This window comes from Aureobasidium namibiae (genome assembly GCF_000721765.1).
Source record: "Aureobasidium namibiae CBS 147.97 unplaced genomic scaffold scaffold_15, whole genome shotgun sequence".
Lineage (NCBI taxonomy): Eukaryota > Fungi > Ascomycota > Dothideomycetes > Dothideales > Saccotheciaceae > Aureobasidium > Aureobasidium namibiae.
The window spans coordinates 246,274-273,949 of record NW_013581194.1 but is presented as its reverse complement, the minus strand read 5'-3'; the positions used below and the strand labels follow the sequence as shown (position 1 = coordinate 273,949).

Below are 27,676 nucleotides of genomic sequence, written 5' to 3'. Positions count from 1 at the left end.
CCAACAAGAATATGAAGCCTGAGATAGCCCTAGCATATATCAATGGGTTGCGTGGCCCAATGGCAAGGCGCTTGACTACGAATCAAGAGATTGCAGGTTCGATCCCTGCCGTGATCATTTTGTTTTTTGCTCCATGAGTGCTTGGAGACGGCGCAGTTGTGTAGACGTCAAGAACTTTTTCGTGCGGGCTCAAAAACATGATAATTCGTCGGACCGGCAAAACTCGCGTGCTGGTGACGAACGCCGAGAAGGAAACCGGAAATAGACCACCCGGCCAGTGCACAGACATCGACTTCTAGAAGCCGATCAGGCAAGAGCGATTCCTTCGACAAGGCAGCCACGACGGTGTTGCACAGCCTCCAGAATGTCCATACAGCTTACAGACACAGCCACCTATCCAATAGTGTGCAGAGTGGCTGTGGTACAGAAAGCCCGGCTTGTGGATTGAGATTCGAGATATTGACCCGCTGAAATAATAGCAAGCTGCGCCATGACTAGCAAATGGTCCATCCTAATGCGCTATGTCGTGTTTGATACGACAAACACGTAGCCTGTCATAAGAAGAGAGTAGAAAGCCCCCCTCATCCTTCCAACTCCACCTACAACTATAAAACACAACCTCAAGATCCCCCATTCTTCCTTTCCACCTCCACATCATCAACACCTCAAGCATGTCATACAACAACTACAACAACCACGGCGGTGAAGCCCAAGGCTACTACGGCGGTGGTCAGCAACAGCAGGGCTATGGCTCTGGAGCCCCTTCGAACCAGTACGGCGACAACCAGCGCTACGGCGGCCCCCAACAGCATAACAACCAATACGGCGGTCCCCAGCAAGGTCAATACGGCGGTTCTCAGCAGGGTCAGTACGGCAACGAGTCACGCTATGGCGGCCCTCAGCACGACCAAGGATACGGACAACAAGGTGGCTACCAATCCCACCAGCAAGACGGGTACCAGTCCCATCAACAAGGCTATGGTCAGCCTCAACAGCCATTGACTGCTCGTGACGAGTACCCCTCCCAGACCCATGGCGGCTACGGCGGTAACACCTTTTACCAAGGCTCCGAATCTGCTCCTTACAACCCAAACCAACCTTCGTACGGTGGTCAGCCTGGAGCTGAAGGCGACCGTGGTCTGATGGGTGCTTTGGCTGGTGGTGCTTCTGGCGGTGTCGCTGGTGCATACGGAGGCCACAAGATGAACCACGGCGCTCTCGGCACCATTGCTGGCGTAGTGGGCGGAGCCTTTGCTGGCTCCAAGCTCGAGGACGCTGGCAAGGAACATCATAAGAAGAAGGAAGAGGAGAAATACGCACAACAACACCAAGGTTACGGCGCTCCCGGTAACTACGGCAGACCTGGAAGAAGAAACAGCAACTCCAGCTCCAGCAGCTCCGACAGCGACGACGACAAGAAGCGCTATAGGAAGAAAGTAGGTCATGAGGTTGAAATTTGACTGAGAATATTGCTAACAGAATTGATAGCACTCCCGCTCGCGCTCTCGCTCAAACTCACGTAACCGCGGATACCAGTCCTCTAGACGAGGCAACTTCAGCGAATCATCCCGCGACATCTCCCTCGACTACAACACAATGGCACTCAAGGCCTTCAGCAGGCGTACCGACGGGTCCGAGCACGAGTCCTATTTGCACTTGAACGACATCCTAGGCAACCGCGATGGCAGGTTTGTTTGGGGTAGGAATGGAAACTTCTTGGGCAGTGTCAAGGACGGCAAAGTGTGGCTCGCCGAGGGTGGAAGAGCTCTGTGTGCTGTGCTTGGTGATGGCCGTGGTGGCTGGAACGAGCATGCCTCCATTGAATTGGATGAGAAGATCTCCAACGAGAACGGTCAACTGGTGTACCTGGGCTAGGTTGTTGATTTTGAACCTGAGGCTTCATTCTTGATCCATGAATAACCTATCACTATCCCTTGAGCATTCTCCTGAGCCATGATCCTTTCTGACCAAGCGAGCAATCGACCTTGATGACAGTGTGCCAATTTCTGAAAGAGGTCCCAAGGGACTGCTTGGTCATGTACGCTCGATTACACGTGATCGTGATGTCGTCCAGATGTGTCGTGCTCTTCGGTCCGTGCCATGGGTGACGCATGGAGCTTGTTTCTCGCTCGTGATTGTGGATCAAGCATCTCTCTGTATGCTCACTGCGGCAATGTTTTCTCAACCCATGTTGTTCGCTCACCAAGGCTCCTCCATCCTCGGCGCCTTGATAGTCTCAACCTCTACGTGCCCCTCACTTCTCTCATCCTCCCTAGCATCAGCCCCATGCACCTCTCCACTCCTCACCCTCCTCGCCAACGTCCTCCATCCAAACTTTCCCAGCCCCCAAAGCAACCCTACACCCGCGCCTCCCACTATGCCAGTCGGTGCAAGCACAAACGCAGCTCCAGACGCCACTGACCCTATCGCTGTTCCTGCTACTGCTGCTGTCAGGGCACCGACAGCTGCATACTTTGCGTATCGCACTAGGCGCCAGAAGAGAAATTTTAGGGTGTAGCGAAGGGTGCGGAGGAAGTAGCGTGTCCGGCGCTTGGTGGGGGCGTTGGGCGAGGAAGGGTCATATAGGAATTGGAGGTTGCGTTTTGCGGTTTGGAGGGTTGTTGAGGAAGAGCTGGTGGCAGCGTGATCGACTGCTGCGGCTGACATGTTGCTGAGATACTACCAGAGAGCTCTGACGGGAGGTTTGAATGAGACCTGGTTTGGGTGATGACCTGTGTGTTTCGTGTAGACTATTCCACCTCGAGGCCGATTGAGGAATGTCGAGAATCAGGGTATCGCGTGACGTATGCCAAGACTATCGCTGATGATCACGACGAAATTGATTGCAAGGTCCGACTTCATCCTCATGCTCAGACCGTCGCCGCGGGACGGCTACAGCGGCTCTTCGGGAAGAATGACGAGATCCACTTGCTCTGTGTCTTGCTCTCCGTGTCCGAGTGTCGGACATGCTCAAATTATCTTGAATGTCCTTTGAAACCCGAAGAGACCGGTCTCAAAAGTTTTATCTCATGTACCGCTGTACATATATCAAAAAGAGCATCATATGCCTCCAAAGCAACACCCAAGCGAAAAAGCAAGCCACTCAAAATGCTTGGTAGGGGTTCACAGGCGCAAATAAGCATCACGGTTACGACGGCGGCGCTAGTATGACCATCGAAGAACGGCACGGCTGACCATTGACACTTCTCCCAATCCAACCAAAATCACCGACATCAAGCGTTGCGGAGAATGCTGGAGAGTGCTTCTTGTGGAGCTCTGCCCATGGAGACTTGCTTTGCATTCGTCACCAAACTCTGTTATCTCCTTGCGAGACCGGACCCCGGTAACAACCCATAGTAGCTCGTGTGCCTCGTAGGTCATATTCAACATTTCTTTTATCCCTGCTCTCTTGCTCCTCGTGCTCTTCCGTCCTTTCCTTGTTCTTCCTCCCACACATCACAGCCATCATGGAGCAGGCAATTGAAAGAGAAGATCCCTCAGAGATCGAAAAGAAGATCGACTCGGAAAGATCATCAACCTCTGGACGCACTCGCTCGGAAATCGAAAACATCAATTCAAGACTCTGGCTCTCGGAAGATGAAGCCTACCACCATGCAAAAGCACACCCAGACGAAACTAGAGAGATCTTCATCACTTTTGGGCCAAATGACAGGGACAATCCTCGTAACTGGAGCAAAGCGCAAAAATGGTACATCACTTGCTTTGCGAGCTCGTTGAATGTCTTGTCTTGTCTATGCGCTGGTGGCTATTCATCTGGCGTTGGGCAGCTTGTTGAGGAGTTTGGTGTTTCTGATGAAGTGGGAACTGTTGGACTTTCCATGTATATTCTGGGCTTTGCGATTGGGTATGTTGCTCGTGATACCACTGTCTTAGATAACCGTGTCTGACATCCGTTCACAGTCCCATGCTTCTCGCACCGCTCTCCGAGTACTTCGGTAGAAACCCTGTCTACTTTTGCTCGTGGTTCGTCCTCTTTATCTTCCAGCTTCCTCTGGCTCTGGCACCCAATATTGCTACCGTCATCGTATGTCGATTGATCCAAGGATTTGGCGGCTCGGCACCATTGACCAACACTGGCGGTACCGTGTCAGATGTCTGGGAGAGAAATGCTAGCGGGCCAGCTATGTCCATCTACGGTCTTTCTTCGACATTCGGACCACCCATGGCACTCGTCATCTCTGGATACATTGCACAAGAAAAAGGCTGGCGCTGGTTGTTCTGGGTGTACATGGCCATCTTTGGCGGCGTTTGGCTCATCATGATGGCCACTCTGCCCGAAACTCGTCACAGCACCATTCTAGAGAGAAAGGCCTCTCGCGTGCGCAAAGCACTGAAGAAAGAAGGACTCGACAATTCTGCTAAACGTGTGTTTGATGCACATGCAGACGAGTCGAAAAGTCTACATACCTTGTTCGCCATCACACTGACCCGACCATTCCGCTTCTTGTTCACCGAACCCATCACTATTGGTGCTGCTGCATATAATGGATTCATCTACGGCTTGGTCTACCTCTTCAACGAAGCCTTCCCTCTGGTATTTGGCAAGAACCATGGCTTCAATGTCGGTGAACAGGGTCTTTGTTTCCTGGGTCTGGCCATGGGAAGTGTAGTCGGCGTTGCCATTTACCCTCTCCAAGAACGCTATTACCTCAAGAAAGTGGCCAACAACGATGGCAAAGGTGTTCCTGAAGCTAGAATCTGGTTGGCCAGATTTGGCGCTTTCTTGCTTCCCATCAGTCTGTTTTGGTAAGTTGCGTCCCGGTTCACTGTATTGAAATATACGACATTGTACGCTAACACGCCTTTCCCTTCAGGTTCGCGTGGACATCCTTCCCCAGCGTCCACTGGATCGTCCCCATCATCGCCTCCGGCTTCTTTGGCCTAGGCATCTACATTGTCATTCTCTCCATCCTCAACTACGTCGTCGACTCCTACCAAACCTACTCTGCATCCGCGCTCGCCGGAGTGATTCTCATTCGCAATCTTGTAGGAGCTGGCTTCCCTCTGTTCGCAAACCAGATGTATAACAAGTTGGGGTATGAGTGGGCGAGTAGTTTGTTGGCGTTTTTGAGTATCATCATGATACCTATTCCGTGGTTGTGGTTTTATTATGGCGAGAAGTTGAGGTTGAAGAGTCCGTATGCTAGGGAGCATTTTGCGCAGGATGAGGATGCGCCGCATTGATTGTGTAAAATATGGCTCTTGGTATACTCAGAATAGACTGAAATAGACGACTGTTCCAAGTTTCTCTTTTTAAACTCCTTCTACCCCTAGGCCACTGATGTACCTTTGCACTTCCTTGACAACGTCGTGTCCGTATAGCCAATCCAAGTCGAAGCCTTGCTCATCATCCTTCTCTTCAGTTCCCTCCGCCTTAGGCAATCACCGACTATCAACCCTCGCATTCAACAGCAAAATCTGTTCGAGCCTGTCTTGTCTGTACTCCTGCCACCATCCCAAATCCTGTTTCCCACTTTTCCCCTTGCCTAACAGCATAGCCAACATCACTACATCCTCCACTGCCTGAGAGATACCCTGTCCTGAACTAGGGGGTAAAGCGTGAGCTGTATCTCCCACGAGCAGTACCCTCCTAGCCTGCGAAGACCAAGAGGGCAGGTTTAGAATCACATGGAAAGGCCAGATATTGATGTGTTCATGAGGGATGTCCGAAGTTGCTGTGACAGCAATATCACCGAATACTTCTGCGCCTTCACGCAAAAAGGCCACAGCGGCTTCTTTGTCTGCATAAAAGTCATTCCAGCCTGAGCGAGAGAGCTCGGGCATGCGTTTTTGTTTGCCGATTAGCACTTCGCTGCCATCGGGCTATTGGGGTGCGATGACAAAGGCGCCGTGGGAGGATGACATGATGGTGACTGGCATTTTGTAGTCGCGAGTCGGCAGTCTGAGGTTTGCGGTAGGAACTGCAGCGGTGATGCCGACCATACCCGTGAACTTCGGTGAGAGCTCAGGGTACGTGTATTTTCTGACTCTGCTGTGTATACCGTCTGCGTCAATCAGTAGAGAGGATATCTTTGTGGTACCATCGATGAGTTGCTAGGTCACTGTATCTTCAGACTCGGAAACCACGTGTGAGAATTTGTGGTTGTAGTATATGGGGATGTTGGTGGTGGTGAGCTTTTGCAGCAAGAGATCAATGAGTTGATAGCGATACACTCGCAATCCACTATACCCATATTTCTCAACACTCCCAAAGGGGTAGGTTTCTTTGGGTGAGCCAGCGACGTCGCGGAAGTAGAGGGTGTCGAAACTGTATCCGAGTTGCTTGAGGTCGTTGTAGATGCTCATGTCATCGAAGAGTTTGAGGGAGTTTGGGGAGAGCATTACTGCGCCGCCGATGTTTTGGGGCGAGGGACGGGATTTGTATATGGCGCAGGATATTCCCTGGGTTTGGAGACTAAGGGCTAGTGTGAGGCCAGCAATGCCTGCGCCGATGATGCTGACTTCGTTTTGCATGATGTTGTGTTGGTTATCACGTAGAGGGTTCCAAATACACTTGGTGATAGTAGTTTGATAGGCAAGATGTAGGGTGCTCTCAATGTACTAGCAATATTCTGAGGAAGGTGATGATTTGTATCCTTCGGAGCAGACGAGACAGCAGATTATATGTTCCATTACTGCAGGAGGTCATCCTCAACATAGTCATCCTTCCCGCATATGCGTCGGCCGAGGTGTAGAACGTTATTACGTCCTGTATTCATGCGGAGGAGAGAAGGCAGACTGCACCGTGAATCTTACGAGAAGGTGCTTATATCGAGGAAAGAGTTCGCTGTTTGGTGACACATGCAGTCGTCAACTCGGCCGAGCTATCGGACCCGAGCCACCGACCACGACTCCTTTGCGGCAACTCCTTCTCCGAGAGCTGCTTTCAATCAGCAAACAACAAATCCAAAGGATTGTGGCGTCTGCTTGGTGAATGAAAAGTCGTAGGAATACAGTAGGTCAACATGAAAGTATATAAAGTAGAGCTCAACACCAGCGCTTTTCCAGGCTGCCACTACACCCAATCAATCTCATAGTTACCTATCATTTCTCGTTCTTCAAGCAAGCTCTCGTAAAACAACTTACCATACTGTCGAGATACACGCATACCAGAAGACCGCAGACGTTATCAAGACCATCGATAGCCCAAACCGGAATTCGATCGACCAACACACAACGATCCTCCAGCATGTTGACTTCCACCTCCACCGCACTCCCCGACATCCTCTTGATCGGGGCCACAGGCCGCACCGGCCGTATTGTCCTCTCTTCAGCCCTTTCCCGCGGTCACAAAGTAACAGCCTTGATCCGCCCATCATCCTCTCTCGCCCCGCAAGCCAACCTCACGATTTCCCAAGGCTCTCCTCTGGATGCTTCCGCTATCAGCACCGCACTTTCCCTCACCACCGGCCGCGTGGTGATAATCAGCACATTAGGCCAAACTCGCACATCCGGAAACCCTTTTGCTGCTACGACTTCACCTCCACTATTCATGGCTCAGTCCAGTGCTGCCGTTGTTCAGGCCGTCAAAGCCTCCGATCGCAGAGTTGCAAAGGTCATTGCAATGTCCATGTTCGGCGCAGGATCATCCTTTCCAAACCTCAATTTCCTCATGCGAGCAACGATGTTGTACTCAAAGATGAAGCAGACGCTCGAGGACCAGAATGAAGTTGATCGGATTGTAAAGGAAAGTGGGTTGAGGTACGTGATGCCCAGACCTGCGATGTTGAAGGGTGATAATGCGTTGCCCGTGAAGCTCTTAGGGGAGGAGGGTGAGAAAGCTGGATTTATGCCGTCCGTTAGTACAACTAGTGTTGCTGAGTATATGTTAGATGCGGCTGTCAGCGAAGAATGGGATAACAGAACTTTTGTTATTTCGAATTGAGATTGGGGTATATCTACGGCATATCTATCTCCACACCTATACGCATACCCATACATGCTCTCTCTATTTTCTGCTCTCACCTAGTTCAGTGGCATACGAGAGCCTTGTCAATTGTGGGTCGAAATGATCGGACGGTCTTCTCAGAGTCCGCGGCATGATCAAGAATCTCGTCGACGTGGTTGAGAGTCTTATCGGCTGTAGCTCGAGGTGGTAGGGAGTCTCTTGCGTTCTCGACGTTCTCAAGGGACCCAATACGCTGTGGAGATGCACAATTGTTTCCAGAATAGAGACGTGTCCGAGGATCCAACGTGATGTCGTCTTTCGGATGGATGCTGTTCATTTCTTGAGACTACTTTGCTTTCTTGCAGCTGTACACGCGATACAAACCTTTGCACACGGGGAGTGATGCCGTGCGAACAACAAATCGAGCAGTACCTGTGTTACTCAGACCATATTCCGACCTACGCTAGCTGCAATCATCCATATTTTTGTTCCTCAATAGAGGGTTGTATAGATCTGGGTAGGCGGAAGACATCACAGGAAGTTTTCGGAAGGTGTGGGCACGGTGTTTCTGCGACGGCGACGCCTAAAATCTTGGCCCCAGTCATCTCTCTTGACCGTTCCTACCATTTTGCACACATCCGCTTTGCATATGGTGTATCTCTCTCGTGACAGGGTCTTGAGTGTCTACACGCTATCATTGGAAGCCTGCGAACCCCTTGCTCCTGCTTTCACACAGCAGCACTGCTGAATATCAACGGTCATCCTCCGATAACACGAAGCATGTATAGGCCAAGGTAAGCATTTGTTGATCGACTCTTGGACTAGGGACTTAGTGTGTTTACTTGTTGCCACTTGCAGCAACATGTTTTCCACCTTGCCGTCACAGCTTCCCAGGTTTGTTGTGCCCTGGAGAGTCCACCGCCTGAAATTAACAATTACGAGGGCTTGACTAGGGCCTTAGGCCCACGGACGGGCGTCTCACCGCACATGTCCAAAGAGCTTTGATACACCGCCAGGGCATCTTTCGCGAGACACTGTTTCTATTAAAGAGAGTCGTGATCTTTTCATTGACTTGATCCACATACCATCCAGCAAGTTGGTTCTTGATATTCAGCTTCGACTTCGTGGCTCGTAATCACCTTATCAACGCCAACATCAAAAGCCACCAAAACAACTCAAGACCGCTTCACAAGATCTTTGCCAACAACATGGGAAAATTTAGTTTGCGCCCTTCGATGGGTTCTCGTCCCCAGTCGGCGGTGTTCGAAAAGTCGAGTCGTCCTTCATCAGGAGTCTTCTCATCTTCTTCGCGACCCAACTCGAGTGTCTTTGATGGTGCTGAGATCCCGAGATCTGTCGCATCTGACACGAGCAGCCGTGACATTGCTGAGCTCGCTCAAGATCTCAAGGTACGCTTTCGATTGTGATCTCGTACCCGGCGCAAACATGCTAACATATGTCCAGGCACTCGCAGACCAAGCCGAGCAGCACAAACAGCATAATCTCGACAACTTCGTCCAGATCCTCAGCCATCTTAACGGCCTCCCTGGCATGCTCGAACACGTCGGACAGATGCCCAATGTAGTCGCCTTGAACCAAACCATTGGTCAACAATCGCAACAGATCGCCGACCTTGAAGCCCGCCTGGCAGCGTCGGAAGCCGCTCACAAAGAAGAGGCCTCAGCCCACATAAGCACAAGAGAACAAGTCACACAGCTCAAAGCGACCTCGGACTCCAAGGATGAGCGCATCTCGCACCTCAAATCTCTCCTGACCAACATCGACCAGGATGTCAAGGACGCACGCGGCGCGCTTGAGACCAAGGATCTCGAGATCGCGAATCTGAAGACAGAGCTCTCCAAACTGAACTCGCTTGTCGCCTTCCAGGACCAGGAACACGCTGCTCTCAGTGACTCCATCACGTCCAAGGAAGATGAGATCAAGCAGCTGCACGAAGGTCTTGCTGGCAACGATGCTGAGCTCGCACACACAAAGACAGTCCTGGCTCAACTGGATGCACAGATAGAGTCTAAGAACCAAGAGCTGCACTCTCTGCGCACCGCCAACGAGCTGACATTCCGCCAATTGCTCGAGTCGCAGACAGCAAGCATGGAACACCTCTTCCAACAGCAAACACACACCACCGCCGCTCTGACTCAGCAAATCGTGGAGCTGAAGCAACAGATCCGTCTGCAACAGCACCTTGATGGCCCATTGTCACCTCCTATCTCCAACCCCGTCAGCCCTGCTGTTTCGGCAGCAAGCGCAAGTTGGGGCATGCCTGGCTTCGGCATGTTTGCTGGCAAAAAGGCCAAGCTGCACAAGCGTTCTCAAAGTCAGATTGTCATAAAGGCTCCTCACAAGTTCGATGTGCCTGTGCCCACCATGCTTTGAACATTGATGGTCCGACTCCCATTTCGTACACTCTGTTGATCTCTGCGTTCTTGGTCTCCCATTCTCTTCTTGTCTCTAGCTTTTCTCTCTACTGTTTCCTTTTCTTTCCTTTGCAAGCACTCTCTCACATGCCCTTCTACGAACCCCAATAATGCTTCTACGAGAAACACGATTAGAACTTTTGTATACAATGCTGTATTTTACACTGCGCGATGATACTTACAGACCCCTGGTCTTCTTGACTCCTAGTTGATGCCGCGTCTTTGAGATGTATGCACTCACAGGCGCTCTATCGGACCTGTCGAGCTCGTTCTACAGAGCCTCCCAATCTAGTCTGCTGGAGGCTTTTACCACAAACCCGCTATCTCGAATTACATCATGTTGAGTCTCGGATTCCCCACATTCTTTCTGGCTTTGGAATCTGCAATCTCTGCTTCTGCCTCTTCTTCTGGCACGACTTCGAACCGCCTATGCCACAAAGACGTTGCCGTTGTGACTGAGTTTGCTTTTAACACTCTCGTCTTCCTTTATGAAAATAAATATGATTGATATAGGTTCTCAGGCCCTCTATCAATTGGTCAGATGGCCGAGTGGTTATGGCGCTAGTTTCAGGCTCACCTGAAATGAGTTTACTAGTGAGAAATCGCGTGGGTTCGAATCCCACTCTGATCAATATATCCTTTTGTCCGCCTGGGCTATGTCATCTATGCATTGAGGATCTATCAGTTCGTTTTGTCGTCAACGGAAGGAATATTTTTCGGTGCCTAGTTTGTGTGGAAGAAATTTTGCGGGATACAAGGGAGAGTGAAAGAGAGTAGAAGCTTGGCGAGCATTGATGATCACGAGGTCTGGTATATTCTGCTCGTGTGCAGGATGACTAACATGAACCTTTCTTGTTTAATATCGGACGATTGGAGCGAGATTATTGTGAATGCGTATCATGGAAAGGGTAGCGATCGAGTCTTCTGTGTGCAGAAGTTCACAAAGCTCAATAGCTATGGGAATGCACAAACTACTCGAGAAAGTGATGGCATCCATTGAGATGTGATTTTCTAGGTTCATCCCTGATCTAGAAATCACTATGCTTTTTCTATAGCGAGCATTGCGCTGTGTCTTGAGTGTAGAAAATTACAAGTCACAAATCCAAAACACAAGTACGGAGTAAAGTAAATCGTCATAATCATTGTGAAGCTAATTCATATATCATTCTTTGCCTTTTGAATATCCAGATATCCACCATTGATGATCAGGCTGCTGAAACATCAACTAAAAGCCAGAGAACCTGTCTCTTCCTTTGCATTCTTTGTGATACCCTATTGAACCATTTAGGTAAGAGCAAGCGGACATCCCAAGTTCTTGAACGAAGGCGAGACCTTGCTTGCAACAAAGCTCAACGCATCAACAGTAGGAGTGATGACACCATTGAGGTACGAAGGAATTTGACCTGTGGTGAGCTGGTACAGCAGACAAGCAGTCTCTGGGGCACCGATGGCAAGCTCAAGCTTACCATCCTTGATGGCGCCAAAGTTGATGCCGTCAAAGGAACCATCTGCAGTGTTGCCGCCGAACAAAACAGGGTTCTCGAGGTACATGGTGAGGATTTCGGTGGTGACGTCCAAGTTGGAGTAAGGAGTGACGCGGTTGGTCCAGTTGGCGGGGATGCGCTCGCCGCCGTTGAATTCCCAGGTGCCGTCTGCGTTCTGCTCGGCACCGAAGAAGGAGGAGATGGTCTCGAGGTCAGGTGCGTAACCGTGGTTTCCGTTGGGCATGAGAGTGTACAGGAACGAGGCGGCTCCGTAGAGAAGCAGGGTCAGAGGACCGAAGAAGAAGTTGGGGTTCTCGTTGAGTGACTGAGTGTAGCGCTGCAGGCGGTACTTGGACAGGTTCTCGCGGTTGAAGTCGCCCTGGCAAGTGTCTTGCATCATGCCGAAAAGGGTGCCGTTGAAGGAGTAGTTGTCTCCGTCAGCGAGGAAGTAGTCGTTTCTGGTGAGGGAGGAGTCGGCTTCGAACTTGTTGTGGCCGTCGAGTCCGGGCTCAGAGCCGGTGAGCACAGGGCTGAATGAGGTTCTGGTTGTGGCATCACATCCGATGGAAAGCTTCTCGGTTACAAGATCACCATCGGTGAGGGTAAGACCGAGGGCAGCGAGAAGTGTAGCCAAATCGTAGCCAACGTTGTAGAGATTCTGTTGGGCATCGACAAGCTCGTTGAATGTGGTGATACCATCGTGAGAAAGGAAGTGATGGCTGCAAATATTAGCAAAAGAAACCTAATGCACGCTCGAAGACTTGACTTACTTGGCTGCGGCGTTCAATCCTGGGCAGGGGCCACGGATATCATTAGGTCCAGGGGCCTCGTAGTAGTGAGCAGTGTCACCATCAGCGGGTACCTGGTAACCACCAATGCCCTTTCCGGGAATGCCATCGTGGGCACCATTGTAGGGGTACTTTGCGTTGTAGGGAGCGGCACCCTTGTGGTCGGCGTTGAATGGGCAAGTGGCGGGACCACCCTTCTGGGTGCCACCAGATTGTTGACGTCTGATCTTGCGTCCAGCTCCCAGAAGAGAGCTGTCGACACCAGGTTGGTCGACGACCCATGGGAAGGCTGAAGCCGAAGCAACGAAGAGAGAGGCAATGGCGATGTTCTTCATAGTGATGTTGTTGTTGGTCAATGATTGACTTGATGAAAAGAAGTGTCCATGTAGCGTTACTCAGGCTCTTTATATATTCAGTCGGTCCATACTTTGTGGAAGACATTACTGCTGATCTTGCCACAGGGCACACTGCGGGGATAGTCTGAATCGCTGGTTTGTATTCACAGCAAGGGGAAGGTTTTCTGTTGATCATTGTAACAGGAAGGAGGTTTGCCTTGTTGATCTGCAACCTCAGCGTGAGCATACAGACTTTTGGTGCGCATACCGTCTGTCATTGTCCAATCAACGATTGCCAGTTCAGCTTTCTACCAGCCATGCGGCGCCATGCCTCGGTTTGTGGAGGCGGTATTCGAAGATCGACATAATAAGAACATTGGTAAAGCTTAACGGTTTAAGCTCGTCGAACGGGATTCGCGCCCCCTCCGCAATGTGGCGCTGTTTATACCTTTTGTCAAGTTGCCTCGGACTAATTCCTCTGCTCTGATTTGCTTCTTCGACTCATGTCTTTACCTATAAGGAAGTTGATAGTCGGTGATGTACGGGGCGCGCGACCCTGTTTCGTGTCCTCGAAAACACTGCCTTGCGAAACCGACCGAGGCTCACTGTATCTCGCACGTAAGAACGTAAAGGCCGACCACGGAAGTTTGAAAATTGTCAGCGTGACCGTTGTCGTCAACTGCGACCTCTTTTTGTGTCGATGTCCCCGCCTCTGATTCGCCTTGCACCAGTTTATGTTACGTCCGCAAGTGTTCTGGCAACGCCAGCGCCGACCAGTCTCGAGGACATTTCTCCGTGATACTTCAATTCTGCAGTTTGATATGCACACCGAGCCGTCTTCAACATCCCGAGGTTCGAGGTCAGGTAAGTTATACATTCTCGAGTCTTTGGGTTGTGGTTTGAATCTCTTGATCCTATCGACCGACGAGCTCCTCGATGTTGTCCCAATCTATACAGGTCGCAGGGATCTGGTATTCGGGTCCCCAAGACCATGTCCTCTGCGTGACGTCGATGCTGTGTCTCTCCTTTGCTTCGCGTTCCATGACATCCCAGCTCGGGCTGTGATTGTCTGCGGATCCGGCAAGCGCTGCTTTGTAGTTGGCGAAGTCTTGGTAAATGTAGACAATTCCTGCATCTGTTTCTCTTGTTTCGATTATTTTTCCGTCCACGTCGGCACGCATCTGGAACCACCTTTTGTCGTTGGAGTCCATCGCCACCAGGCCGTAGGCATTCGCACTGTCTAAGAAGTCGTAGACACACCCGCCAGAGAAGACTCTGGCCATTGGGTCCGAGTACAACGCCTTGGTCTCATCCATTTGCCTGATTTTGGTTGTGTTAGCGCCATACTCGCACAGAAACGACGGGATGGCAAAGTTCTCATAACGACTGATCTGGTGCTTATTAGCGCACACTGTACGCGTTCTGGATCACAGAGGCAAATATACCAATCGAAGCCAGCCAGAAATTTGTAGGTCGGACTTTCCAGCCCAACCATAATTGGCAAGCTATGGGAATAGTCAGAGTTCCGAGATGTGTGCCGAGGTCTGCGAATCGACTTACTCCCCAAAAGTCTACTGTAGTCTCTTTGTCACCAGAGTACAGATATTCCAGGAAATCTGTATTATAATTGATGTGTGGGACATCCGCGTTAGCATAGCCCACAGGAAGTATCCTTGTTCCTCGAATATCGTTGCTGCAAGCCAGATATCTCTTGAGATCCCGGATGATGGCTTTCAAAACGGGAGCTACGTAGAGGTGACCACGGCCGTTTACTAGTGAATTGGCCGCAGTAATTGCCAGGGTGTTCGGGTAGGCAGCCATGACACCGGCAGTTCTGAGCAGAGAAGACACATTGGCAGTATTGTAAGATTTGTAAGGCCTTGCCCGATTGATGGAGCAGGATGGAGTACAAACACCCTGTTGGTTTTGTGTTAGTTTACGCTTCTGGCAGTGGGGGCCGATGTCAGCATGCGCACCGCAACAACATAGATTCCAGCTGACTCAAGCAACTTCATCGCTTTGTCATGCTGCTTTTGGTTGTTGATTTGGTCTATGTGATTTTAGTCAAGCCAACCTCGCTGCTTGTACGTGACGAACAAACGTAAAGGGTGTTGACTCCAAGTTCTTTGAGCAAGACAAGGTTGCGTCCTAGCTCTATTATACGATCATCTGAGATAGGATCATTGATGTTGCTGTTTTCGGAATCGTCCCAGGGTTGATAGACTACTCCTCGGATGAAGAACTATTCTCATGATCAGAAGATCGTTTTCGACGACGGAAGCCGTGGGTCACATTACTGACTCTTTCATCTCCTCTCCAGAAATAACGACCTCGAATGGTAATTGGTACAGAGCTTGGTGCGATGGTCATGTTTGGCTATGCGATTGGTGTTTTGGAGATGATGGTTGCCTTGAGTACACTTCAAGATGTATTGCCAAGATGATGTTGTCATCGTGCAGCGCGCGGGTCACAACTGCCATTCGAGACACCAAAGTCATCAGACTCAATGAAGAACAAAACACGAATCTGTATTGTGCAGTTCATGCCAGCATCACCATTGAACGGTAGGAGATGTCGTAGCCCTCACCGCTCTCTATACACTTGGTAACACCATACCCTCTGGTGTCCGCTTCCACTGCTTGGTGATAGGATCTACGAGCTCTTCCGCCTCCTGCCATTCGTTCTCAACGAGATCTGCTCGGTTTTGATCCCTGGGAACGATCTTGACCTCAAACTCCTCGGGCATAGCCATGATTCCTTGAGTCAACCTATCGGGGTCAGGCAAAATCGCTTGACCTGTCGCAGGATCAATGACAGGCTTGATGTCAAAGGCCCACAGAAGTCTGGACATGCCGAGGAAGAGAGATGCTTCCGCAACGTGCATACCTGGACAGATCCTTCTGCCCGCTCCAAACGTAAAAGCATCTCGCTTCGAAGCATCTGGCTGAGTTGCTGAGTCCGCGCAATTCAAGAAGTCATCCTTGAATCTGTCTGGGTCGAAACGTCGAGGATCTGGTGAGCGATTGGGATCCATGTGAATGCCCCATACATTGTTCATCACAGCTGCACCTCTTGGGATCTTGTAGCCCATATAAACGTCATCTCTGGTGACAGCATGAGGGACCGAGCCGAGGATGGTTGTTGGCATCCATCGAAGACTTTCCTTCACGCAGCCTCGGAGGTACTGAAGATGTGGTTCGTCATCCATGTTGGGCAGTCGACTGCTGCCAACGACACGATCGATCTCGTCCTGGGCCTTCTTCTGAACCTCGGGAAATAGCAGCATTGCTTGCACAAAAGCATAGAGAGTGTTTGAAGTGGTGTCAGAGCCAGCTTCGAGCAATGTTCCGGAAATGTAGGCAGCCTGTTCATCCGAAAAGCCTTCTTCTTGCTGAGCTTGTGCCATGCCGACACAGAAGCAGGGTCGGATGGTGCCAGCCTTTACTGCTTCTTTGGCAGTAAGCCAATGACCTACATAGAGCTCTCTTTCCTTCCGAAATGATTCTTTAGCTCTTGTCTGTAGAGGCAGAAGCCAGTCCGGAAGCTTTCGGAGAAAAGGGAACGAATCAAGTAATGCTGCAGTACCGGTTTGATTGATCTGTACGAATTCGGAGAAGCCTTCGAAGAGTTGCATCATCTTGGCGTCGTCGTATGTGGAAGTTCGCCAACCGAAGACCATGGTCGTGGTCAAAGAATTGGAATATCGACGGATGTTCTGCAAGCAACGGTCTGGAGCCACGAGCATATCGTGAAGCATTTGCTTGTTCTCGAGGAGCTGATAGGCAATGTACGTCTTGGCTACCGTGACGTTGAGCAAGGCGTGGGACATTTTGCGAAAGTAGCGCCATGTCGGACCGTATTCCTCCAAGAAGTCAGCATAAGATTGTCGAATGGGCTGAGTAGATTACCATCATTAAGAATCGCAGACCTCCGCTGCAGAGCTCCTGCCCTATATACATGTCTGGACGGGCAGAATATATAGCGCTGCGTTTATCAAGGAGATCCTTGACTGCTTGGTCACTAGATAGCACTATCAGGACTCTGGTGCCGAGCATCAAACTATAGACGGGACCATATTCGTTGGCCCACTTCTGAAATTGGAGGTGTGCATCTCGCGTGGGCATCTGATGTGCATCAGTATATTTCAAGGGTGGGTAAGATCTGGAGGTACTTGTACCTGATGAATATTGCCGAGAATAGGTACGGTAGGTGGGCCAGGGGGGTAGTTCTTATCACGGCGACCTACGGTCAAAAGCTTCAAGACAATGAGAACGACGGCAATGATAGCAAAAATGGTGGGAGTAGTCAAGGCCATGTTGTGTGAAGCACAGCTGGGTTGAAGAGCTCTGATGTCCTTGTACGGGGAGTTGGCAGGTAGTAATACTCATGGATAGCAGGAAGGATGCAGCCTGGTTATCAGAGAGCTGCATGGTTGCAGTCTGGAGATGTCAGACACGGCTTATAGGCGATGTAGTGCATACAAGTAATATAAACAGCGGGCCCAAGAATCCTTCTCGCAGTGTTGGTACACATGAGGGCAGAAACATGACACTGTCACGATTGTTCTGAGGGCGCACGCCGAGGGGTCTACAGGACACGGTACTGCCTGCTAGTAAGTCAGGCACCAGTATCGGTGTGATTGATGGTGGAGAGAAGACGAGCGGTACGAGGCAGAGTGAGAAGCACTTTGAGCACGGACGCGGATCGCGAGCGCGGTCACAGCCTCGGCCAGGCAGTCGCGTCTTCCCCGAGATGGTCATTCCCTTTCTTGGTCAACACTTGGACCCTCGTTCCTACCTGCTTTGGAGAATTCCACTTTTCCAGCTCTTGCTCAAGATTCCAACTCTTACTGCTCTCAATGCGCTCGGGCGACTGTGCCAGCGGTCAACATGTGGTTCCTTGAGTGCGAAGGCGACTTGTTCGAAAGTAAGTTCAGGCCAGACAAACAAAGTATATCATGGCTGACTCTGCACGCAGACAAGTCCGTCTGGCTTCGACCCGGCACAAAGGTCGTCATTGGCCGCACATCCAAACCAGAACCTGGCCAACGTACGTCCGACCAACTCGTCTCTACCTACTCATGCTGATGCCGACAAAGGCATGCGATACATCGAAAACTCGTCCGTCTCACGCAAACACTTGACTGTCGACATCGCAACCGTCGAGCCTGGAGAGAGCAAGCACCTGCACGCAAAGACGAAGCTTCAAGTCACGGACAATTCAAAAGTCGGTTCTTGGATCAACAGTGAACGCCTGGAGAAGGGTGCAACAAAAGAGCTGGATAGGAACGACAACCCCATCAAGTTGGGCAACTACGAGCACCGCTTCCACATCAAATGGAAACCCACCGTCTTCTCCTTCTCCTCGCTTTCCCGTGCCCTCCGTCAACTCGAAGATCCGCTTGCCGAACACCGCCGCGTCCTCGAGCCGTTGGGCATCAAGTGTATCGTCGACTACATCGCCCAATTCACCACCCATCTCTTCGCCAAAAAGCGCAACACCCCGGACACCTTGCAAGCTTTTGTCAATGCTCGTTACGTCGTCACTGATGACTATCTGACCAACTTCCACCACATCTCTCTCGATGCTCTCGAACAAGACTTCAAAGCAAATTGGCCGAGCGAAGAGCCCTACTCTCCCCCTCCTGGCAACGAGCCGAGGCCTCGCAAGGACAAGTCGCCTGACTTCCTTCCCAACCCCCTACGTTCCGAGGTCTTTTCGCAATACATCTTTGTTTTCATCGATCCAGGACAGCATGCAAATTTATTGCCCACCATCACTGGAGGTGGTGGAAAGGCTCTGTACCATGCCGTCAACAATGAGAACCCAGATCCTCAAGACTTGTTGAGCTATGTTCGTGAGGTTGCTGGCAAGAAATCTGACAGAAATTTCAATCTTGGCCAACAGCCAAAGACAAAAGGTGGTATCATCCTGATACGTCCTCGTGGCTACACAGAGGAGAGGCCAAGATTCTTTGATCAAGTGGATTCCTCGCTGGGTCAAAGCAGCATTGAGCAGGGTGAACTCTTGGAAGTCATCCTGGATGCCGATGCTTCCAAGTTGAAGAGACCTGCTGCAGTCTTCCTGCCAGAAGAGGATACAAGTATGCATAACCGAGTTCAGCAGTCGCCTGCCAACCAACCATCAAGATCTCCTTCTGCACGCCGACAATCAGTAAGAGTTGCCACAGAAATCCCATCTGCAACACCTGAGAATGACGCACCTGAGACCTCCCAGCACGACATGGCAACAGGCAAGCGTCGTGGTCGCAGACCTTTGACACAGACAAAGTTCAAAGGCTTTGATGAGATCGACATCAACGCCTTACCAAAGTATCGTTCTCCATCTCCCTCACAACAACCATCACCTGAACCAAGTCAGGCTCCTTCGGCAGACTTCATGGACGAGGATGAGCACCTCGAGAGTTCCCATCCAATTCCTAGTCAATACACACAACGTTCAACCAGGAAGAGACCCCCGCCAGACGATGAAGAGACGCATCATGACATGATGGCCGACATGCTACAGGGTGCTGCAGCAATGAAAAAGCGCCGCATCGAAGCAGGAATTGAGGCTTCGGCGACTCATACTAGCACACAGATTGAAGAAGCTACACCAGCAGCTAAGATCACGAGAACCAGGAAGCGCAAGGATAAGGAGGTCGACGTACGAGCCATACTGGCTGAGCGCCAACAACAACAGGAGGAAAAGCGTTTGGAGGATGAAGAGAAGCTCCGAAATCAACTTGAAGGCATGGAGGTTGCCGACATGCAAAATCTAGCGCAGGTTGAGGTCATGCATATTCATCGCGAACCTCCGCCGCGATCTAGATACGATGCCGAAGCCGGACACAACGATCGCTGGGACAACAGATGGAACGGCCGCAAGAATTTCAAAAAGTTCCGCAGACAAGGCACCGCAACCAACACACAAACTCGAGCTCGCGTCTTCGTCTCGTTGGAAGAAGTCGAGCCAAAAGCCCATGGTGCTCAGGACGACTACTTTCTCGAACCTCTCTCGAAAAAGGTTCGAAAGAAGGCCAAACGATCACAGCAGACAGAGGACAGTATGGATATCGAAGTCACTGCCACACCTTCGTCCGCCGCTGCAAACGGTACTCCATCACAGCGTCAACAGAGCAACACACACAACAGTATCTCTCTTGTTTCAGACAGCGAGCAGGACAAGTCATCAGAAGACGAGGACAACACAGCGCGCTTCCGACGTCGTATTGCGACCTCTCGTATGGAAGACGCCGAAGCCTCGCGTGCTGAAGCTATACTGCCAGAAGAGATTGCAGGCACTGCTCGAGACCAAGATATTGCCGATGCAGCCAGACAAGCCAAGAGTAGTGCATCAGTACGGACGCAACCAGGTAAAAGAACAGCCAAAGGTGTGATCGATGAGATATCGCAGCCGAGGAAGAGGGTACAGAGAAAACCTAGTCCTGACGAAGTCTCGGATGACGAGGACGACGATGACGAAGAGAACAGTACTCGCTTCAGGCGCAGAAAAAAGTGACATGACATACTTGCATGATCCGAAAAGGAGCCGATTCCTCAAGATGTATAGCTTTTCATAACGACACACAGCAGCAATATACATAACTCTTGCATTTCAATAATGTTGATCTACCCGATATGTCAATCTTATCTCTCGGTATTCATGAACATCTCGGGCGCTTTGATGCTTGCTCTGAACAATCAGCCTCTCCCAGTATCAACCTTTAGGCTAAAGGTCTTAAAGTGGACGTGTAGTCTGGCAAGTAAAGGGAGATGCATGGAGGTCGAGTTCCCAACGCGACGAAGGTAAGAGCTTAGTAGCATGGTCTAGTCACTCTTAGCAACATAGAGGGAGGTTCTCAGACGTCAAGAGATGTTCGTCATGATAAGTTCTCCCTGACGTGTCCAAGAAGACATACCTTTCTAATCCCAACCAAACGATGTATTGATGACCGCGAAGTTTGATGTTGGCGTGGGCGTCGCAATACGTGTAAGTCACGCCGCACTTTCCAAAAACTCTGCCAGATTCTATTCCACCCCCTGAGTGCTATACCACCATCAATGCTCGGCCCAAAAGAAATTGCGCCAAGGAAGCAAAACGATGATTCCGCTGAGGCTCGAACTCAGGACCGCCTGTGTGTTAGACAGAAGTGATAACCAACTACACCACAGAACCATTGGTGTCTAGAAGATCTTTTGATTGAAATATATCCAATCTAGAATTGGCCCATGCACGAAGCCACGCTACCAATGCACTGACGCCACGCGATGCCTCTTGCCCTCACCCCGACATGCCGATCATCTACCTCAAACAACTGTGAGAAAGCAGTCGCTGACGCCCTCATCAATTAGAGAGCACCCTCCTGACCTTCGTCTTGTTCCCTCAATCGTCTAGTATCATACAAGAGAGCATATTCACCCCAAACTCTATCCAGGCAACAGTTTCTTCCGCCAATGGCACCCATGACTGACAAGTAGCGGTGGATTTGCACCTGCCTGTATGGGAACGGAGATCGTCTTTGATCGCGTCAAAACAGTTCCCCGCTCGTTTCATATACAACGAACTGTTCACTGCTTATAGGGCAGACTCCTGGTAGGCTTTGCGCGATTGGTATATAAAGAGCTGAGGTTTGGTCTTTTTACTTGTATCCTTCCTATCCTCATTCTTTCTCAATCACCACTGCTGTCAATATGCATCTCTCTTCTCTTCTTCTCGCCGCAGGTTCGGCGAGCATTGTTCTTGCTCAACCTCTTACTCGTCTTAGCCAACGTGCTGCCAGCGGCTCTGGCAAGCTTCAATTCGTCGGTATCAATGAGTCTGGACCTGAATTCGGTGAGGGCAACATCCCTGGCAAGTTGGGAACCGACTACACCTGGCCCGACCTTGGCTCTATAGGCACATTCGTCAACAAAGGCTATAACAGCTTCCGTGTAAACTTCTTGATGGAGCGTCTGGTGCCTAATCAGATGACCGGTTCGCTGGATGCCGCTTACCTTCACAACTTAACCGAGACTGTGGCTGGCATCACAAAGCTTGGTGCCTATGCCCTCATCGTGCCTCACAACTACGGTCGCTACAATGGCGAGATCATCACTTCGACTGCAGACTTTGGTACCTTCTGGAAGACTGTTGCTGCAGAGTTCAAGGACAATGACAAGGTCATCTTTGATACTAATAACGAGTTTCATGACGAATCTTCTGCTCTTGTTGCTAGCCTGAACCAAGCTGCCATCAATGCCATTCGTTCTGCTGGTGCTACCTCTCAGTACATCACTGTCGAAGGCAATGCGTACACTGGTGCTTGGACTTGGACAACTGCCCAGGGCACTGATGGCAAGACCAACGGTGAGACGATGGGTGCCTTGACCGACAGCGTCGAGGGCAAACTTCTCTACCAAATGCACCAATATCTTGACTCCGTATGTGTCCGGCGTCCTATTCATATTCTCAAGCTAACATCATACACTAGGATGGCTCCGGCACCTCCTCAACTTGCGTATCCCAAACCGTCGGCAGCGAACGTCTCCAGGCTGCGACCACCTGGCTCCGCGACAACAAGAAGACTGGTCTGATTGGCGAATTTGCAGGCGCCGTCAATGCTGATTGTGAGGCTGCTGTCCAGGATATGCTCGCTTTCGTCGCCGAAAACTCTGATGTCTGGGCCGGCGCCCTCTGGTGGGCTGCTGGTCCTTGGTGGGGCGACTACATGTTTTCTGTCGAGCCCAAGGATGGCGTGGCATACAGCACGTATGCGGATCTCGTGGCATCATACGCTTAGGCGAGGATCCTGATTGTGGATGGTTTTCAGAATTCTGATCGACAACAGTCAGTGTACATGTCTTTTTGATCAAGAAGCAAAAAGAACCTACAAACTCCAGCAGCAGAGGAATAATCCGTGTAATTTGTATAAGAAGGCTGACTGCGTTGCATGTTGACGGGTCCGCGCTGCATCTTGCGCAAGATATCCGTCTGATTTCTCTCCCTCACTTCTCGCATATAGCTCGCTTGTGTATCCGAAGGTCGACATTCCACCGTAGCACTGGTGTCTCCAAGGTACATTCTTCCCAGTCCGGCTATCGTTACGACGAGAAGTCCACAGCCGAGTAGAACGAGAATGATAATTGCCCATGGTTGAAGATCCGCCATTGTTGTAACAATTTAACCTGTTGGGAGTAATTTGTAGTAGGCACAGCAGAAGATGATGGAAACCAGGATACACAGAGATGGGGACAACCCCCATCTATACATACGTCCGTCAAGCGAATCCAAAGGATTTTTCAAACCACATGCTCACCTGCTTTCAGCTAAGAATACACCGTATAGCCATTCGTATCGCTGCTATCAAAACTGCACTGCCTACAACAGCCCTTTTCCTCCCCTTCCTCTAGGCGTTTGTCCTTTCTCGCTCTTGTCATTGGCTACATTTTTCGAAGCAGCCAATAGGAACATGTCTTCAAATCCTTCCTACGGTTTTTTGGGGTGGGACCTGCATGGGCAAGAGTACAGATACGGTGCTTGGCAGGCACCACGCTTGCGTGTTTGTTTTGCTTGGCGAGGTGGTGTGTAGCCGGCGCTGTGCATTCCTTTACAGTCGAAATGAGCCTCTGCGGACTTGGTTGCAATTGCGATTGTAACGGTTTGTGAGGCCATGGGGGGCAGTGCAAGACTGCTAATAGTAAGGCTATTTACGTGCGTACATGAAGTTGGAAGCTGCAGGTCTGTGAGCGGATCACCCTGTTCGATGGGTTCCTAGAAGACAAGAATATGTTCTTGGTGAGACATGGATGGTTGTACAGAAGTCGTATCCGTATAGTCTGCACGCGGTCCGCGGTGCGCGTTGGCGGATTCGGTGTAGTTAGGGGTTTGGAAGAACACGGGTAGTTGGACATTTATGCACGGCACAACGCCGCCAAGCCAGCATCCGCTCGCAAGCCCAGGGCCCATAACTCCTCCAAAGTCGCGTTCACGCAACATGGGGTCAAGAAGTCGTGAATTCTCAACTTTTAAGACGTCATCGCAATCTCTACTAAACATCGCATTAACAACGACTATATATAGCGATATCTACTAACGAGAAGACTTAAAATGACACTCTAGATGGTCGTTAATCTATACGTAACGTTCGGCCATCTTATTAATAATTAATTAGATCTGTTTTTAAAGTATGTTCTACCATTCCTTACATATCGCGGCCTTAAATTAATGATGGTTTATGCCCTAAAGATCGCGCCTCTTTTTAAGACGTTCGTTTAAGATGAGCTATATACCTTTAATTAGATTAGGATCTAGTAAGTATAAAGGGTGTTTATATAGTTCCATCTTATATTTAGCTTTATATAGGTTAATATCTGCCTCTAAATTTAACTAAGTGCTATAAGACTAGATATTATCTTTTATAAAGAAGGCACGCTAATAGCTAGGCTTATAGTATTTAACATAGTTATATAGTTCCTTATATATTAGTAGAAACCTCTTTCTATAGTACTCTTAGCTTATAATAGTTAACTTCGGTAGCACTACATACTTAATAGGTTCTTTAGATTTCTACTATATATATAGTTCCTTATAATTTCGCTTATTTTTATAAGGTTTACGCGCTAACTATTAGTTCTATAGATTAGCATAGTTAAAGTGCTTATTATAGAAGAACCTAATATCTATGCGGCTATAGTATAAGACGCCCATACTAACATATAGAGTAAATAGCTTATAATCCTTCTTTTTTTTGTTAGGTACTAGGTTATATTAACGGTTTTTAGGATAGTAACGAGTGCTATATAAGCGGTAGATCTATTACTTACGTTATATGCCTATATTTAAGTGGTTTTCGTCTATATATATGCCATCTTTATAGTATTGTTATAGTTTAGACTTATAAATACTAGTATAGTGTTTTTAGGTAGTAATAGTCTCTAGTTTTATCTAATCTTACTATGCCTTAGTTACTAATGTAATAGGAGGCATATAAGCGTATAAACTGGCTTAGATTATAGTTATAGAGACGTAGTAATACTTAGCTAATTCGTTATTGTTTTATTCGCTAAATTCGCGTAAACTAGAAGCGATTTTATTAAGATTAATAGCTAATAAGGCAGGTAGCCGGCTAGAACGTAAAATAGCGCCTATACGGTAAGAGGCCTATTTAAACATAGAGATCTAGTTATAGTGTTTAAGTAATTAGTTATATTAGCCTATCTATTAGTATATAGAAGGTTAAGAAGAGAATTCGGAATCGTCTTTATGTTTAAGGCATAGTTATATAATGTTTCTACTATTAGCGCACTAATTAATGGCTATATAGAGGGCCGTAGCCTTATAAGGGGTCGTAAACTTAACTATGTTAGTTATATTAATCGAATTAACTAAGTTAAATGGTTGTTTTAATGCGTTGTTTAGTAGAGATTACGATAACGTTAAAAACTTAAGAATTTACGACTTCTTAACCCTATAGTGCACGCACTAAAAATAAGAGTCCTATAAATCTAATGTCTAAATCTCTAAAAAGTCGACTTCTAACCCGTTTATTTATCTTTCCTAGTCCTACGACGTAGTTATGTAGAAAGTAAAAAAGGTTTTTCTAATACGCTAGTCCGAACTAGCGTATTAGAAATGATAGTTTAAATCTTAGTAGGAGCCCTCCTTTATAGTAGACAATGTGGTATGACTTTGTTAATAAGAAGGCCTAGTTTATTTGACTCTCCTAATCGTGGACACGGGCCTAGTCATAGCTATAGAGATGCATAGTTATCTCTAGATGGTAAGCTATATCTAAAGAGAGCCACTAAGTTTAACACTCTCGGTAGATGTTTCTCATTTCCTATAATATCTATGCATTTCTATAGTGACTAGTGGTATATCTCTGCTTATAGAGACGTGAGTATACCCCTGCTCTCGTGACTACCCCTAGGTGATATTGCGGCTATAAAAATGCATAGTGTTTTAAAGATGGCAGATAAATTCTAATAAGGGCCAGTAATTCCATGCATCTCAACAGATGTACCTCAAATATAGTAAAAGCTACTATGCATTATCATAGCTATATAGGTAACACTTTTGCGATCGGAGATGCCTAGGCTCTTGTTGCTCTCACATTACACAAGATTAGGTTTACAGCCATTAAAATGCATAGTGGTCTGTTGAAAGTATACAATGTCTAAAGAGAGCCCTTAACTTCATGTATCTCACTGGATGCTACTTAGATACCGTAAACACTGTGCATCTTTATAGCTTTCTAGGTGATGTATCAGCGAGTGGATATGCCCGATCTGTTATATCTCCTGGCTCTACACACAGAATGACAGCTATGAAAATGCACAGTTGTTTGTCAGGAGTAGACAAAGTCCAGAGAGAGCCCATAATCTCACATATCTTAGTGGATACCACTCGTTCATTTATACTATAAAAATGCACAGACCTTTGAAGATGACAAACATGTTCCAATGAGAGCCTGTGATTTTAGGTATCTCACTAGATACTAGTCGTTCCTAAACGCTATAATAATGCACAGTTCTTTCGAGATGGCAAGCAAGTTCCATTGAGAGCCCCTGATTTCACGCATCTCACTGGATACAACTCAGTTTACTAAGGTATCTATGCATCTTCATAGCTACAAGAATCACACAATCAAGCACAGAAATATCACATAAGGGGTAGAGAAGAAGTAACATTAATTCTCGTGACGGAGTTCAGATTTGAAGAAAACGGGCTATTAACCCCCTAGGAGAAACACAAAAGAAAACACAGACCCGATGCGCGACGCCGACGTGACCCATCAATCCTCCTCGAGCTCAGCACTTCTAGCCAACAAGTAGTTTCCGTACCACTTCTTGGGGTTCTCAGGCATGAACATAGCCACGTACTTTGAGGCCTCCATGACGATGACAGCCACGCTCTCACGGTGGAATGGGACCCTCTCGCAGCCCGAGATGTTGTCATGGCCGGTGAGGAAGTACTCGCCGAGAGCCTTGAGGGGCTTGTTGGGCTCGTGATCCTTCAGGAGCCTCAAGCCTGCTAGGAGTGGAGGCACAATGTGTTCGTTGAGGTAGCGTCTAACAGGCGCGCCGTGCTGATAAGCCTGCTCAGGGGAGACATTTGGAGCGCTGGCAGGATCGACGATGACCTCGTACTTGAGAGGTATAGGATGATGGGTAGAGTGAGCAGTATCGGCAGGAGTGACGCTGACAGGACCATTGACAGTAGGATCAGTGCTAGGACCAGTACTAGGGCCAGCAGGAGCAGGTGGAGGAGGAGCACCGAGAGGAAGAGTAGTAGCAGGACGCAGACAGCGCGCGACCACATCATTCAAGTGGCTAGCCAACGTGGCATCCCTCGCAAACTGAGCTTGATGATCGACAGGTGTAGCATGACGAACATTGTTCTCGCTATGACCGAAATTAGTAACTATAGATGCAGAAACCTTTACTGCCAACTTGCCCTCTGACGGCACGCTCATCGCAACCTTGGAATCCGCAGAGGAAAGGACCCATGTTGTGGTTGTCTTTCTTAGATCCCAGGTGAGATTTCATGTGGTTTCTGTTGTCGGTGGTGTAATCACCGGGGGCACACACTGTGCATTCGTAGATGGACATGGTTGGGTCTTGGGTATGTTGTGTGTGTGTCTTGAAGGTGTGGATGTGTTGTCAGACGAGGTGACGGGAAGCGGAGTGTAAAGATCTTGGATGAGTGTACTGACGGGAGCAAGATGTACATCTGCCTCTGATCG

General features: G+C 49.1%; 13 protein-coding genes across 13 annotated transcripts; 6 read left to right on the top strand and 7 right to left on the bottom strand.

Annotated features, from left to right (window-relative positions):
* Nucleotides 1-671: 671 nt before the first annotated feature.
* Nucleotides 672-1,875, top strand: M436DRAFT_52763 (CNVH-domain-containing protein; the record flags this gene model as incomplete). Its single annotated transcript, XM_013569352.1, has 2 exons — nt 672-1,436; nt 1,489-1,875. The coding sequence occupies 2 exons, from the start codon at nt 672-674 to the stop codon at nt 1,873-1,875; spliced, it is 1,152 nt and encodes a 383-aa protein (XP_013424806.1).
* Nucleotides 1,876-2,199: 324 nt separating this feature from the next.
* M436DRAFT_66090 (uncharacterized protein) lies at nt 2,200-2,667 on the bottom strand (the record flags this gene model as incomplete). The annotated part of the gene is made up of 1 exon (XM_013569466.1): nt 2,200-2,667. One exon carries the CDS (start codon nt 2,665-2,667, stop codon nt 2,200-2,202), a length of 468 nt encoding a protein of 155 aa, XP_013424920.1.
* Nucleotides 2,668-3,467: 800 nt separating this feature from the next.
* On the top strand, nt 3,468-5,205 carry M436DRAFT_53273 (MFS general substrate transporter; the record flags this gene model as incomplete). Its single annotated transcript, XM_013569445.1, has 3 exons — nt 3,468-3,865; nt 3,922-4,767; nt 4,836-5,205. 3 exons carry the CDS (start codon nt 3,468-3,470, stop codon nt 5,203-5,205), a joined length of 1,614 nt encoding a protein of 537 aa, XP_013424899.1.
* A 69-nt stretch (nt 5,206-5,274) lies between these two features.
* Nucleotides 5,275-7,212, bottom strand: M436DRAFT_75008 (putative salicylate hydroxylase; the record flags this gene model as incomplete). Its single annotated transcript, XM_013569518.1, has 5 exons — nt 5,275-5,388; nt 5,419-5,833; nt 5,885-6,051; nt 6,085-6,482; nt 7,197-7,212. The coding sequence occupies 5 exons, from the start codon at nt 7,210-7,212 to the stop codon at nt 5,275-5,277; spliced, it is 1,110 nt and encodes a 369-aa protein (XP_013424972.1).
* On the top strand, nt 7,211-7,906 carry M436DRAFT_52787 (NAD(P)-binding protein; the record flags this gene model as incomplete). The annotated part of the gene is made up of 1 exon (XM_013569355.1): nt 7,211-7,906. One exon carries the CDS (start codon nt 7,211-7,213, stop codon nt 7,904-7,906), a length of 696 nt encoding a protein of 231 aa, XP_013424809.1.
* A 1,211-nt stretch (nt 7,907-9,117) lies between these two features.
* Nucleotides 9,118-10,303, top strand: M436DRAFT_66086 (uncharacterized protein; the record flags this gene model as incomplete). The annotated part of the gene is made up of 2 exons (XM_013569465.1): nt 9,118-9,318; nt 9,374-10,303. The coding sequence occupies 2 exons, from the start codon at nt 9,118-9,120 to the stop codon at nt 10,301-10,303; spliced, it is 1,131 nt and encodes a 376-aa protein (XP_013424919.1).
* Nucleotides 10,304-11,628: 1,325 nt separating this feature from the next.
* Nucleotides 11,629-12,951, bottom strand: M436DRAFT_66085 (Cloroperoxidase; the record flags this gene model as incomplete). The annotated part of the gene is made up of 2 exons (XM_013569464.1): nt 11,629-12,547; nt 12,599-12,951. 2 exons carry the CDS (start codon nt 12,949-12,951, stop codon nt 11,629-11,631), a joined length of 1,272 nt encoding a protein of 423 aa, XP_013424918.1.
* A 914-nt stretch (nt 12,952-13,865) lies between these two features.
* M436DRAFT_53276 (glycolipid anchored surface protein GAS1) lies at nt 13,866-15,193 on the bottom strand (the record flags this gene model as incomplete). Its single annotated transcript, XM_013569447.1, has 5 exons — nt 13,866-14,342; nt 14,397-14,456; nt 14,512-14,868; nt 14,928-15,001; nt 15,049-15,193. Coding segments are annotated over 5 exons (1,113 nt in total), but the record flags the coding sequence as incomplete, so codon positions are not given.
* Nucleotides 15,194-15,544: 351 nt separating this feature from the next.
* Nucleotides 15,545-17,266, bottom strand: M436DRAFT_84252 (cytochrome P450; the record flags this gene model as incomplete). The annotated part of the gene is made up of 3 exons (XM_013569517.1): nt 15,545-16,813; nt 16,860-17,075; nt 17,129-17,266. 3 exons carry the CDS (start codon nt 17,264-17,266, stop codon nt 15,545-15,547), a joined length of 1,623 nt encoding a protein of 540 aa, XP_013424971.1.
* A 574-nt stretch (nt 17,267-17,840) lies between these two features.
* On the top strand, nt 17,841-20,472 carry M436DRAFT_75002 (uncharacterized protein; the record flags this gene model as incomplete). The annotated part of the gene is made up of 3 exons (XM_013569516.1): nt 17,841-17,877; nt 17,929-18,000; nt 18,050-20,472. The coding sequence occupies 3 exons, from the start codon at nt 17,841-17,843 to the stop codon at nt 20,470-20,472; spliced, it is 2,532 nt and encodes an 843-aa protein (XP_013424970.1).
* A 772-nt stretch (nt 20,473-21,244) lies between these two features.
* On the top strand, nt 21,245-22,732 carry M436DRAFT_75001 (endo-beta-1,4-glucanase; the record flags this gene model as incomplete). Its single annotated transcript, XM_013569515.1, has 3 exons — nt 21,245-21,270; nt 21,719-22,373; nt 22,424-22,732. 3 exons carry the CDS (start codon nt 21,245-21,247, stop codon nt 22,730-22,732), a joined length of 990 nt encoding a protein of 329 aa, XP_013424969.1.
* A 26-nt stretch (nt 22,733-22,758) lies between these two features.
* M436DRAFT_52976 (uncharacterized protein) lies at nt 22,759-23,100 on the bottom strand (the record flags this gene model as incomplete). The annotated part of the gene is made up of 1 exon (XM_013569388.1): nt 22,759-23,100. The coding sequence occupies one exon, from the start codon at nt 23,098-23,100 to the stop codon at nt 22,759-22,761; it is 342 nt and encodes a 113-aa protein (XP_013424842.1).
* A 3,625-nt stretch (nt 23,101-26,725) lies between these two features.
* M436DRAFT_66081 (uncharacterized protein) lies at nt 26,726-27,542 on the bottom strand (the record flags this gene model as incomplete). Its single annotated transcript, XM_013569463.1, has 2 exons — nt 26,726-27,451; nt 27,522-27,542. The coding sequence occupies 2 exons, from the start codon at nt 27,540-27,542 to the stop codon at nt 26,726-26,728; spliced, it is 747 nt and encodes a 248-aa protein (XP_013424917.1).
* Nucleotides 27,543-27,676: the final 134 nt, after the last annotated feature.